The sequence below is a fragment of the Rhipicephalus microplus genome, chromosome X (assembly GCF_043290135.1).
Source record: "Rhipicephalus microplus isolate Deutch F79 chromosome X, USDA_Rmic, whole genome shotgun sequence".
Taxonomy (NCBI): domain Eukaryota; kingdom Metazoa; phylum Arthropoda; class Arachnida; order Ixodida; family Ixodidae; genus Rhipicephalus; species Rhipicephalus microplus.
The window spans coordinates 110764920-110779505 of record NC_134710.1 but is presented as its reverse complement, the minus strand read 5'-3'; the positions used below and the strand labels follow the sequence as shown (position 1 = coordinate 110779505).

General features: G+C 46.3%; 1 protein-coding gene across 6 annotated transcripts in view; it reads left to right on the top strand.

The window, feature by feature from the left end:
* rtet (major facilitator superfamily domain-containing protein rtet) overlaps positions 1-14586 on the top strand; it is a 90239-nt gene that overhangs the window by 33494 nt on the left and 42159 nt on the right. For all 6 annotated transcript variants that reach the window (XM_075877410.1, XM_075877411.1, XM_075877412.1 and 3 more), the window contains 2 exons: positions 3704-3800; positions 11057-11168. In XM_075877410.1, coding sequence (XP_075733525.1) covers positions 3704-3800; positions 11057-11168 — 209 coding nt within the window. The remainder of the gene's footprint in view (positions 1-3703; positions 3801-11056; positions 11169-14586) is intronic.

Below are 14586 nucleotides of genomic sequence, written 5' to 3'. Positions count from 1 at the left end.
TTGCATGTGTATTGATGTTTCGCACGTACATTGATTAAGTGTACTGTAACATTGTCGATAATACTGCAGATAATTAAAATTCTGTCAGCCGTATCGCTATACTCAATAACAAACCGCTGATGTGAAGCAATGTATGCCCTTACTTCACACATAATCAATCTGTTTTGCCGAGAAGGTTTACGCTAACTAAAGTAACAGAAGCTTTTAACATAGACTGTCAGTAGGCAGAGCGCCGGTAAAGTTTCAATTCAAGACTGGAGATATATAGAAAAGACTGTCTATTATTGTAGGCGAACACGACTTTGTGTTATAACTACTAAATACCGAAATTGTCCCCAAAGATAAAACTGACAGTGCTTCACTGGCCCTGAGCGAGATCCAATACTGCATCCTCGATTTTGCCGTCAGTCGCGTCAAGAACTTAACCATATAGAACATTGTGTGCGTATGGAGGATTCCTGGCTGATCTCCATGTGTCGTCGACTGGCGGGGCGCTTATGCCTAGCTATGCACATACAAGCTTTTCTTTCGATATTCGATACACGTACGTCGGCTTAGTTCCGACAAAAGAGTAGCGGTTAACCGTGTCTTTGCAGTATTTTGATAAATTCGATACAAAGGAAAAGTAGTTCACTACTGCGATACAAATACGTTTTTTAAATGTATCTCGGTACAGGAACTCAAAAGTATCTCTGAGCACGGCAAAAGTACTGCATTGCAATACTGTCCAGCCCTGTTCTACAAATTTTGTGAAGGGTACAAACAACCACCGCAGTCATTCAGTGTAGTCTGTATGGCACCAGTTTCATTGTTATACCCAGTTTTACAACCTGGCGCGAAAGAATACTTCTTCTGCCAAAGTTTTCTTATCTAACTCAGCGTTACTTTAATCACACCAGCAAAAATACCACGCCCAAGCGACTACAATCGCCAGCGCCTGTTGGCCGAACGCACGTTCAACGTTTCTGTGAGGGAAGAGGCTTCAGGAGAAAGGCACAGTGGCGCCACCACGTCGTGCACGAAAATTTCCGTGCGTTTTCTCTCGCCGCCGCTGCTTGCTTTCGCTCTCCGCTCGTCCAACTACACCTATCTAGAGCATTGTACTAGAACTCATAATGCGTTTGCTATATTCGCAGCGCCTGCAAACATTATTCTAAAACTCCCTATTTAAAGACTTCGCTCGTGTAGACGATGACAATTTCGTGCGCGGAGCCCACAGACAAGAAATTCTTCGCCAGGTTGTGCCACAGCCAGAGAGCGGTTCAAATGATGGCGACGATCGCCCGCAGCTGTCGGCAGCGGAGATCGCCACCGCAGTGACGCTTTTGTCGAGCATTTGCTGTGACGATGTCACCTTGGCGCAAATATGGGCGAACCAAATTGCTTCCAAGCGAGTATGAGGCAAGGCAGAATCATGGACTTTTTAAGCCTGCCTTATGCAATAAAGTTCATATTTCTGACAAATACGAATTTTTCAGACTGTTCAATTTTTCGGACTTTTTTTCAGTCCCCGCCAGGTCTGAAAAATCGTTCGGCGGCTGTATAAGCCAAGTTGCTTATGAAAGTACGCAAGCTTTTCTTTGAGCTTTAGATATTTTCTCATTTTCAGTTCACAGTAACTTCTCCTGAACGACATGCAGCTGTAGATCTCGGTTTACGCTACTCACGATCACAAGACTCAGGCACACAAATGACATGACTCAGTTATATTCATTTTGCAAAATTACCTTCCTATGCTGCGCACTTTCATAATGAAAATTGTGCACGACTGTTTGCTGCATTTCACTGTGAACAGATATGACGTGCACAGGCCCTAAGCACAACAATGCAAACTGACCACAACGAGTTGCTCAGGCACTATTGTGTGATGGCGATAATGCATCTGACTACTCTGATGGGAGTGCTAGTGCCACATATGTGGTTTATGTTTCACGTGATTATAATGTACAGACAATCTTTGTTCCCATTTTCACTCTTATTTGGAATATTTTTGCCACCCTTTCTTTGCATTTTCCCCTCTAGCCAAGCTCTTGTGTTCTGTTCTCTGCTGTACTGTACTTCAGTTGGGGAACTGAAAAATGAGAGGAGAATACGAAAGGACGGACACTTTTTGTTGCTTTTTTTGCTGATAAAGCCGGCCCTTTCTTCACTTGCAGGCAAGGGGTGAGGGAGATACCAGCTTAATGCGCTGACCTTTCTTTTTCATCTATCTTGCTTTTTTCATCCACGTCACTATTTGCTTTCAATTGGCTTGAAGTCTTTGCGCCAGGAAAGATTTTTTTTCCTCATTTTGCTTTCTAATGTTTGCGTGAATGCCCCCATCAAGACTATAGTGTTCGTTGCACAGAATTCCTGTTGTTGTTGGTCGGTGCGACAGTTCGTCTTAACAGAAGAGGCCCTGTTATGTGGTTCGTCTTAAAGAGGCCCTGCAACACTTTTTGAGCATGGTCAGAAAACACTGCCGATCAGTAGTACAGGAAGTCGAGAACACGCAAGCCAAATGTTATAGCTCAGCACGTGGCCTGGAATTCACAATAAACGATCAAAGCCAGCTAAAAATTGCTTTTTCTTACCTTGACAAATGACGGAAAATGCTAAAAAATTACACATAGATTACCCATTTATCAGCCATGGGCTGATTTGAACATGGCGCGCTCAGTTGTTACAGAGATCGCCGCGAGAGGCCATCACTTGTCCACGCATCCGTGCGCGATTGCACTGAAAAAGCCGCGTATTCGAAGAAAAGAAAAAAGTGCTCAAGGTCACGAAGCGTGCGGGACATTTTTTTTTTGCCCCTCCCATCCCTCTCTGCTTAGCTTCCAGCGCTTTCGTCGGAAGGAGAGAAGAAAGAATGCGATTGCAGCATGCGACAAATCTTTGTAACTCCACTCGCACTGGACGGATTCTTAAAATTTTTGAGGCGTTGAATTTGTGAGACAATATGCTTTTCCAGTGAGTGAGTGAGTGAGTGAAACAACTTCATTCGGTCCACAATAGACGCGAGTAAACTCGGCGTCACCTGGCTAGGCCCACTCGGGGACCATCAGGTTAAACCTGACGGCCCTCGCGCGGGCCCTCTGGACGGCCAGGATTTGAGAGGTCTGGTCCTGGGCCTTAATGAGTCGCTTCATTTCCTCTTGGGTGAAAGGGGGACTGGCAGAGGCGCAGCCCCACAGTACATGCTCGAAGTCCGCATAACCACCACACAGGGGGCAGTCCGGGCTTGGAAACCAGTGAATTAATTTCATCGTTACTCAAAAAAGTGTTTCAGGGCCCCTTTAAGAAGATTTTTTTTTTTTCATTGACTCCATGGGAATCTAACCAAACCCTCCTGTGTTGTTCGTCATAAGCGAAAATTCGTCTTAACAGGAGTCAACTCTATTTTATTCAAAACAATTAATTTGACGTCACTGTCTTTGCTTGATTTAATATTTCAAAATACACATGAAAATCCAAACCAATTTCAGACAGGACATGGTTTCATGGCCCTGCAGGCATGTGCGACATTAGTGCGGCCTGCATGTGCAGCCCCAATTCACCCAAGTTCTTGGGGCTCCCAGCGCTTGTGTACCCTGCACTAAAGCTTTATAGTATGTTTATGACTGTAGCAGTGCAGTGAAAGTTTGTGCGTATATGGAGCTTATATTTTAATATGTGTTATTTATGCTGTTTACGTTTTGGTTTCATTTGGCTTTTATTTCAGGCACATTCGGTTGCTTCTAGTCTCTCCGGTGCATTTTCCTATGTCAACCCAGTGTCACTGTTCACATTTCAACCAGTTCAAAAACTTCCTCTCAAAGGTAACCACAGCCCTTTAATGTGTTTCATTGTGTTATAATTTCATTGTGTTATATTTTCAGAGCTGCGTTCTTTTGAGGACAATTCCATTGCTTTTAAACTATCGTCGTAGCTAATTTTTGGGAATTAAGCTCTATGCCTTAAGAACGTATAGTTTGAATGTAGAAATATTATGGCTGCAAATATACTGGGGAAGGCTCATTCAACAAAAGAAGTTTGGGAGATTTGTAAAGCATGACACATAAGAGGACGCAGCAAAATAAAACACATAAGTTAATTTCCTCGTCCTTGACTAGCTTCTACACCAGCTAAGGAGGGAAGGTGTTGAGGTTCAAAATGGTTGCCCCTCGATGACTCCAGTGCTCGGTGGCAGCACGAAGGAAGAGCTGTAGTACGGTCAAGAGATGCTTTAATGCAGTACTTAGGCATCTGCCGGGGTTCAAGCCCAAACCTCCGCTCTTTATTTCACATTCAAACACCCTCTTTTCAACCCTCAGTTGAACAAAGGGTCGCCACACAAGTCACTCACAGGTGTGGGCTTGCATCGCCACAACCAATCGCAAGAACACTTTCATAACAGGTACTGCATTTGGTAAAAACCACGTTGCGAAATACTACACGAGAGGGGATAGGTTCTCAGCGTGTCACACTCTCTTCCATGTCAGGCCGTGCTGGCCTCCGTCGGCCTCCGTCAGTAGCCGTTCTCACGCTTGAGCTCCGACAGCTCTTTCATTAAACGTTCCTTCGTAGAAGCCTCTTTAAGAGCGCTGAGTAGACTGTCAAGCCCTGTGCGTTGACCAGGTGTGCATGCGACAGCGAGGCACCCCGCCACCCTAACAACACTCAGTAATGACGTATAGCGGGGGAGGATAAGGTCGACTGTGTGCCGCACCCATGTCTCAGTTATCCCAGTGGTCGTCTCCCTGCGGCATTTTCAATAGCACACACGTGCATGCTGTTATGCTTGTGAGTCCACAGCAAACGCCCGTGCCTCGCAAAAAGGAAATCTGTGTCAAGGCCAGCACGCGAGCCCGTCGAGTAAACAACCGGCGCCTTCCTGTCTGGCGGGTCTGACGCAATGCGCGGCGACGTCACTCGTCCTTGGGTGCAGCCACCTGCAGCGCAGCCTCTCCAGATTCGGTGAGAAAGAATGACGCGGCCCAGCGGCAACCCCATTGGAGGAGTCTGACCTCATGACCAGCGGCGCTTCTGGTTGGACATTTTGTTATTCAAAGAATCCACCCGGTGCATATAAAAGAAGTCCTGTGGCGCGTCGCGAGTAGCAGTCCTATGTGAGAACAGACATGTGTGTTGCAGTTGAGCTGTGTGTCAGAGAAGAGAGCTATATGATAGAGACTTGAGCGGTGTGTCAGAGAAGAGAGCTATGTGATAGAGAGTTGAGCTATGTGTTAGCAGACCCATTTGAGAGCAGACCTATGTGTTAGAGAGGAGAGCTCGGCTCTTCGAGTCTCTGTCGGCCCCAGTGCCGAATTTGTAACGCCTCTGTATATATGCTGTACATAAACCTTGTTTGACTCACCGTCGTCTCGTCCGCTCGTCTATCAGCTCTGCGCAGAAGCAGTCGCGAGCTGAGAAACCTACGCTACCAAACGGCTGGTGACCTTCCCTGCGGAGTTCAAAGCAGTGGCGCCTTCGGGACCGTGTTGGCGTCGCCGTCTTTCGCAACAGTGGTTGCAGCGGTGAGATTTCGAGGTGCCCTTCGTAACGTCGTCGGAGAGGCGCTTCGCAACAGTGGTTGGCAGCTGCGGGATCGGCCGGCGTCAGCGACATCGATGCGGTGAGTGCCTGATGTTTTCCCCTCAGTTCACCAGACTACTCTAGCTCAGGTTGTAGTAGTTTAGAGAAGGGTGGTGTGAAGCATTGAAGTGAGCTTTGATCATTTCAAGCCAAGTCGAAGCGCTTTGAAACCAAAGTTAATGCGGAGGGGGTAAACACGGGAGTGTAAAAAATTGCTTGCGCGTCTTGCTAGTTGACTTATAGTGGGTACGGCAAGTAAATAAATTGTTAACAGGGGCAAACAGCAAGAGGCTAGTGTGAACGATGGAGAACCTTAAAGTGAAGGAACTCATCGAAATTTGTGAGGAACTCTGCATTACTTTGGGCCGTGCGAAACGAAAGCAAGCGATCTTTGAGATCATGAAGGATGAGAGAGTGTCGGCTGAGGAAGTCGATGAGGCCTGGGTGGATATCAAAGCACGCCGTGAGGAGGCTGAAAGGCGAGAACGCTGCGAGGAGGCCAAGAGACAGGAGCGTCTCGAGTTGAAACGAATAGAATTGGCAATCCTACAGTGTTCGCAGGCGCCTAGCGTAGCTTCTCCGACGATTCAGGTCAGCGGTTTTAGAATTCGGGACCAACTGCCACCGTTCGTAGTAGGCGAGGACATGGCGAAGTATCTCGTCAAGTTTGAACACGTCTATGAGCGAAACGCTTTGGAGCGGTCTCTTTGGGCGCAGAACCTGTTAGCTCTTCTTCCCGGCGAAGTGTCCGACGCGATAACTTGCTTGTCGAGGGAAGCGTTTGAGAGCTATGACGAGGTTAAGGAAGTGCTCTTGAGACGTTATAAGTTGTCACCCGAGGCTTTCAGGCAAAGGTTCCGGTATGCTAAAAAAGGAAAATGAGTCACACGTTGACTTCGCGTTTCGTCTTAAAGCCGATTTAATTGAATGGCTCAAGGGCGAAGGTGTTTATGACGACCGCGATAAAGTGGTGGAATGCGTTGCATTGGAGCAATTCTACCGCTGCATCGAGGAGGATGTCAAACTTTGGCTGCAGGACAAACTTGGTGAAGTACAACTAAACAAGACAGCAGAGTTAGCTGAGAGGTATTATACTCGCCGAAAGTTGCACAGCAGGGCAGTGCGCGTTGAAAAGGATGAAAGAAAAGAGGGCTTTTCAAAGAAACCTGATCAACGGAAACCCGCTCCGCACCGACCGTAAAGCGGTCGTAAATCTGTTGTACGAAGGACAGTGTAGGGGAAGGGCAAACAGAAGCGGAGAAATCGAGTGAGGTTCCTAAACAACGCACTGATACCACACGGGCGTTTGAATCACGGAAGCCGCTAATCTGCTACAACTGCAAAAAGGAAGGGCACATCGCGATAAACTGTCAGGAAAAGTTTGCTTTCGCAACAATTCGAGAATCAGCAAAAAACATGCGGTTGTTGGAGCCGTATCTCCAAAAAATTAGGGTGAATGGGAAAATGTGCCGAGCACTTAGAGACTCAGCGGCAACCATGGATGTTGTCCATCCTTCATTGGTGTCTCCGGATGACATTACAGGAGAATGCGCGTGGATCAGGCAAGTCGCCGAGGAGCAGAGTGCTTGCTTACCAATCGCCACGGTTGTCATTGAAGGCCCGTTCTATTAAGCTTCGCACCGAAGCGGCTGTGTCTACCGCGCTTCCCGATCGTTTTCCTTATCTTTTCTCTAACTCAGAGCAGCCTCTCAAAGAGCAGGGTAAATCGTTCTTCTCCAACTTAGCGTACATGGCCCTCACGCGATCGCAAGCGTGGAAGCTTTCGCAGGAGCTTGATCTTGTTCAATGCAGTGAACTCTCAAGTGACCTTGTTGGCGGCTCGACGGAACCCCAGAAAGGAAATTTTCCGCGTGAGTCATGTGAGCAGTCACGCGAGCGGCCCGTCGCCGAAGCGACCGGTGCGGTTTCCGTAGCAAGAGGAGACGACATGGCACCATTGAATCAGAGCGAGAGGGCTGCAACGCTCTCGCCTGTAGCGGAAAGTTGGAGTGAGCTGTCGAGGGTTGATCGAGAAACGCTCATTTGAGAGCAGCGGGAGGACCTCTCGATTGAAGCGCTAGTGGAAAGCCGCATGAAAGCTGCACAAGTGTTGTCGAAGGAGTACGACGACAAATCGGCGAAGAAGCTTTCCGATACGAATTATGACGTGAAATTAGGAACGCGGCAGAACAAAATTTACCACTGTAACTAGGTGAAACCATACGTCAAACGTCAAGCGGTCGTAAATCTGTTGTTGAATGCTTCAGAGGAAGAGGGAGCAAAAATTTTGACCACTAGTGATGTAATCGAAAGGGGATCGGAGGTAATCTATGAGCAGTTGAACCTAGAGCCTAGGTTAAGTGAAGTCCAGAAGAAGGAGCTGAGAAGGAATGTTCCTTTTTATGAGAAATCTGGACTCCCCTATTGTAGTTACACAGATGTGCAACGTCGCAAGTATGAGCAGCTGTTGGTACCGCATAGGTATTGTCGCCTAAAAGTGGCTGGTTACTGAGGTGGAGCATGATGCTCCAATTGCACAACTTTGACGCTCCCTAAAAAAAAAAAGGAAAGCTTAACGCTAATGCAGGTGCATTGAGCAGTGCGTTCTAGCTAGTACCCTCTCAACCTTTCGGTTTCTCGCTGGCAATTCGGGGCAAAATTTTGACCTCATCACAACCTTTGCTGAGCGCTCTCGTTCAGAGTGATCTCAACGAGCCAACTTTATGTTCTATTCTAATTCGTTACGTTGTTGTACGTGTAAAAAAAATTGAGTTGTCATTTTAAGAGTCTTGTGTCCCACATGTGCCTCTTGATGTAGAGGGAACGAAATTTCGACAGACACGTAGCTAGGTATATGTTGTACTATACTTTGTCTGGTGTTCTGTCGGGTGACCGAGGGCACTTGCTTGAGTCGTGTGTTGGCTGTTGTCGAACCGTTCTTAACAAGTTACAGAACCATCGACAAGTGCTGAAACCAAAGATCGTCAGAAGAGACGAGCGAAGCTGGCCGGCATGTTGTGGCGACAAGTCAGTGGAGCTGGGATCCGTCCTCAGGAATGGGATGTGTTCCCTGAACAGAGTCTGGAGCTGCATTCTCCCCATGGCTCTGGAGGCGAACCTGGAGGGACCTGGCGAACGAGCGCGCCTGACATCCGAGCCACGTGGAAGCAGCTCGACTTTCCGGCGCATTGTCTGTCGGCGGGGGTGCTGTTATGCCTACGAGTCCGCAGCGAACGTCCGTGCCTCGGAAAAAGGAAATCTGTGTCAAGGCCAGCACGCGAGCCCATCGAGTAAACAACTGGCGCCTTCCTGTCTGGCGGGTCTGACGCAATGCGCGGCGACATCACTCGTCCTTGGGTGCAGCCACCTGCAGCGCAGCCTCTCCAGATTCGGTGAGAAAGAATGACGCGGCCCAGCGGCGACCCCATTGGAGGAGTCTGACCTCATGACCAGCGGCGCTTCTGGTTGGACATTTTGTTATTCAAAGAATCCACCCGGTGCATATAAAAGAAGCCCTGTGGCGCGTCGCGAGTAGCAGTCCTATGTGAGAGCAGACATGTGTGTCGCAGTTGAGCTGTGTGTCAGAGAAGAGAGCTATATGATAGAGAGTTGAGCTGTGTGTCAGAGAAGAGAGCTATGTGATAGAGAGTTGAGCTATGTGTTAGCAGACCCATTTGAGAGCAGACCTATGTGTTAGAGAGGAGAGCTCGGCTCTTCGAGTCTCTGTCGGCCCCAGTGCCGAATTTGTAACGCCTCTGTATATATGCTGTACATAAACCTTGTTTGACTCACCGTCGTCTCCTCGGCTCGTCTATCAGCTCTGTGCAGAAGCAGTCGCGAGCTGAGAAACCTATGCTACCAAACGGCTGGTGACCTTCCCTGCGGAGTTCGAAGCAGTGGCGCCTTCGGCACCGTGTTGGCGTCGCCGTCTTTCGCAACAGTGGTTGCAGCGGTGAGATTCGTAGCGCCCTTCGTAACGTCGTCGGAGGTGCACTTCGCAACAGTGGTGGCAGCGTCGCAACAATGCCAACAATGACTTAAACTCAGACGACCACACTTGACCTGATTCTTCCGAGACGCGCTTTTTCCCCCTTCTAGTCCCAAACGGGGGCTACCTTGACAGCTCTGCTCGTGAGCCGTGTGAACGATGGAGTCTCTTTTGTTTCCCATGCGCCGGGTCTTCTGCATTCGCTTTCGCGAAACCGATCGGCATCGTTAGTAGCATCATTAGCAGTCAGCATCATTAACAGCCTCATTAGCTGAGGTACACACAACACGCTGCTAATGATTGCCTCATAGTATTAACTGCATGCATTTCTATTCATTGAACCTCAGGGCTGCACCAGCATCGTAGACAGCTCTGAGCAGTTGCCATAAACGTTTTATTAACGTCGGTGATAGTACTGTTACTTTTATGCGTGCATGCAGGGGTAATTCCCCTCTGTAAAGAAAAAGTTCTCTTTCCACCCCTGCAGCTCGGCAAGCTGCTGTGTCTTGACAATGGGATGAAGTACAACTCTGACCTTTTGATGGCTATTAATGGGCTGGCCAATGCATGGAACTCTTTTAAGTTGGTCACATTCACACTGAGCTTCAACAATTTTAGTATCAAACTTTTTTTCTTTTGCCAGATACAGTCCCATAAAGTAGATTTCTTTTACTGCAGATTTAAAATCTTTATTTGCCTTTTTTAAAAACAATTTATCATAGTTTTTCTAATGTGACTGTAAATATAGTTTTTGATCAACTTGTACCCATTCCACTGTATATATAATCAAAATATTAGCAGCAATTGTAGCACGTCGTCACACCAAGAGCACAAGTGTTTGGCAACCTTATTTTTTTATGTGGTAACTACTGTTTTTAGTCTTTTTTCTATTATAATTTATGAAGAAGATAAAGCACTTATTTTATGCTGTAACTTCACTTACACTTGGGAAATTCAAAAAAGTTTTGAAGCAGTAGACTAGTCTGCCAACAGAGCCCTACAGCAGACGTGTTGCTAGAAATTTTTTTTAGGTGGAGGAGGGGGAGAAAACCTTGATATCGGGAGGGGCACTCTATGCCACGGCGGAAAAAAAAATTTGGGGGGGTTCACATGCCTGATGTCCCACCCCCTGGCTACGCCCCTGCCCTGTAATAATCGCATGTTAACTTTGAAAGATGTTGCAGGATACCATTAAAAAACCTCGGTGGTTGAAATTATTATGTCCTGTGATGATATTGTTGCTCTGACATGCGAAACCCCAGAATTACTTTTTTTTTTGTAAATAGCTCTTGTCTGTCTAAAATCTCTGTTCACCTGACATGTTTTATCGAATATGACACTGCTTCACCAAATCACTTCATTGATTGAGCAACTAGAAAAATTCTTGAATATTTTACTCTGAAGTAATCAGTTTACCATGTAGGCTTAGTTAGTGAAATTTCTCCTGCATGTTAATACCAGAAAAATATTACCTGGAATGTGACAACTAAAGGTTTTTGTGGAAAATTGCAGATCACCAGGTTCTCCGTCAGTGTGGTCTGGTTTATTTTTCGTACCTGCTCTTCTACGCTGGCCTGGAGTATTCGTTGTCCTTCTTAACACATAGCAGATTTCAGTATACACGGTAAGTAATGTTGACCACTTGTTAGTCTTGCTTTATCTAACATATTTACTATATTGTTTGGTGGCTTTATTTGTCTATACATTAGGTTCATAGTGTAAAGAATGGTGCTTTCTTTGGGTGTATATATTTTGGATGAGGAATTCTAAGCTCGTATTCACGGACGCTCCTCGACTCAATACTCGGTCTCAGACGATTCTCGACACTTCTCACGTTGCGGAAATCTCAACGCAAGACAGTCCTCAAGGATCCCTTGAAGTCGACTTTTGAGTCTAGGAGTATTTGTGAATACCGGCTTTAGTGCATACGTTGAAGGTTGTGTACTTATACGCACTGTATTTACACTGTTGTTGGTTGACCTATCTCATCTAAACTTGAAATCTAAAGATTGGAGATTGAGTTTATACTGCCAGTAAGTTCATGACAAGCGAGAAATTAGGGACGCTGTGAGATCATTACAATATTACGTTTGCTTTCCGACCAGGCACTTTTCTTTAGAAAAAAAAAATTTTTTTAATCTTCATCAAGCATTCTATCGGGAATGCCGCTCCTGTTCAGTGAGGGATCTTCTATCAGTGATTTAGAGTTTCATAAGAGCTGTGTGCATGCTAGTTTTGAAGTGAGGTGTTGATTGTTGATGTAAAAGCCGCTGTTCCAGTCATCAGCAGTGGCACTCCTGCTGGCGAACAGCGGCATAGCGGTGAATCGTTTGGGAAGTACTGGTAGTTAGTGGAAGAGCTTTTCTTTTTTTTTATGCTTTTCTTTGAAAGGGGGGTGGAGGGCTGCATTTCAGTAAGCGAGCTGGACTTAAACTTCAATCCTACCACCACAATCCTATGTGCAACCAATTCCCCCCCCCCCCCTCTCTTGCGTTTTTGGTAATGGGGCTACATCAACATGAATGCTTCAGGCCAAAAAATTTTCAGGCAAAAAACTGGCAGGGCATCCCGTTGCAAACCACACAAACAATCATCCACATATCGAAGGAAAGTCTTAAGCGGGGCAGCAAATGAAGTGAGAGCCCGGTTTTCAACAGCCTCCATGATAAGGTTTGCGACACTGACGGACACAGAAGATCCCATTGCAGTGCCATGCACCTGCTTGTAGTATTTGCTCCTGAATATGAAGTAGGTGTTCTCTAAGCAGAACTTAAGCAACCGTAACAGATCAGGAACATCGAAGTAGGCTCTCACTTCATTTGCTGCCCCGCCCAAGACTTTCCTTCGATATGTGGATGATTGTTTCTGTGTTTTGCAATGGGATGCCCTGCCAGTATTTTTAGAACAGCTAAATTCCGTGGAAGCCGCGATACAGTTTACCGTGGAAGAAGAATCAAACGGCTGCCTTCCATTCCTTGACGTCCTCGTGAAACAAGACGGTAGGCACCTGACTTTCAGCGTGTACAGAAAAGAAACACACACCGGTCGTTTTCTAAGCTTCAATTCTGTGCACCCATCCTGCCATAAACGTTCTGTTGTGTCTACACTCGTAAAGCGCGCTTGGAGGATTTGTTCTAAGGAAGAAGACGCAGTAGAAGATGTTGAGTCCGTTCGACGGGAGCTGGCTACTTGCGGATACCCGCTTTCCTTCATGAACTCGGTGCAGCGACAACTGCAGCGTCTGGCTCAGTCACACACCATTGCTACGAGAAAACGCGCATCGGTGCCTTACGTCCCAGGCTTCAGCGAGACCCTCGCTCGGGTATTGCGCGGCTACGACGTCCAAGTGGCTCACGTTCCGACATGAAAGCTCCGAGGCTGTCTTATAAATGTCAAAGATAAGTTGGACAGATATGATTTTCCCGGCGTGGTGTATAAAATTCCTTGCAAAGAATGTGAATACGGATACATTGGCAAAACGGGCAATTACAAAAGAAGGCTCCGGGAACATTTTAATGACGTCAAGAACAAGAAAGTAGCTTCTAATGCCCTCGCAGAACATGTTGCGTCTACTGGGCACGCTATCGACTGGGATAAAGCCTGCATCATTGCCACGAAAAGAAACTTGTTACCACGATTGCACATGGAATCTCTGGCCATTCAAACTACTGCGCATACGTTGAACATAAATATTGGGACACTCCCCCCTGTTTACATGCGATGCCTGCAACACGTGATGAAACATGCATAAGAAGAGCGCACTACGCCATTTGCGGTCACTGTGAACAAGGCTCCCGTGTGGGGAGCCGAAACGTCTTTTTTTACGTTTTGTGTATTTCACCTTGGTCGGCGTTTTTGTTATTTTGCATAGGGGCTCCTGACGTGTATTCCAATCGGTAGCATGTAGATGTGGCGGCGATTCATCGGCGGACGTAGTCCGTTCCAAGAATGCTGCTGATAGCTCGTTTGATGACCTGCACTGCATGCAATTTAACTCTTGTTACCACTCTTATGGTTTGGCTCCGCGATTCTACCTGTCCTAAATAAACTTTCAGTGTCATGCCATCTCTCGCAGAGTTGAAATAATAATTTATTCCACAAAAAGGCACAGCCCATAGTAGCTTCAGTTTTGGGAGTGTCCTGATTTAGTAATACCAATGCTTTTTCAACCTCTGTAGTCTCCACAACATTGTTATAGATAATTTGTGACATTTGGAGTTACAGGGACGCTAAAGTGAAACAATAAGTCAGATAGATTGATAATTTGAACTCTGAAAACTCTTATGTGGTTAATTTCACTATCATAGAGCAGCAAATGAAGGTCTAAGTTTCACTTTTCAATTTCACATAGAAATCTACATGCGAATTTTAAACTTCACTTTCGTATTTTGGCAACATTGGTCCAAAGGAATTTCTTGAAGCTTGGTATGTCAAGTTTATGGCACCCTCAGAGAACAATGTACTTCATTTTTACTAATTAGGGACTATGTAGGACCTACATATACTCTGTTTCACACATCAGGTACAACGCTTTGTAAGCTATGCATGTAGTTCTGTCAGCAAAACATATCACTCCGCGCATCTCGTGGTCAGCTGTTGTCACTGTCAATGCTCGCGCGGACCTAGCATGTGCCTTTATGCGACATGTCCGACGACATGCAAAACAAAACACCAGAGAACGAAAACATAAACACGTTAACCGATTGAGCCATGTGCTAAGAACCATATATTGAAGTTTGTGTACTTGTCTGGTGCAAAACATGCTCATTTAATACTGAGTCTGAAAATGAAATTAAGATCCGTAACGACAAACAATTTGTTGCTGCGAACCCACCGACTGCAAGAAGTCTCGCTAGCCTCCACAGCGTTACACCTAGTGTGTGAAGCAGTATGGTAGGCGACATCAAAATCTATGTCAACGCGGCATTGGGTGCAAAAATATGAAGATGGCGCTGCCACCCACATTTTCTTTTTTTGCGAATTTTATCCTTTACCATTTCATTTCTCGTGGCAAGAGTGGTATTTTGGAACCTTGTAAGAGT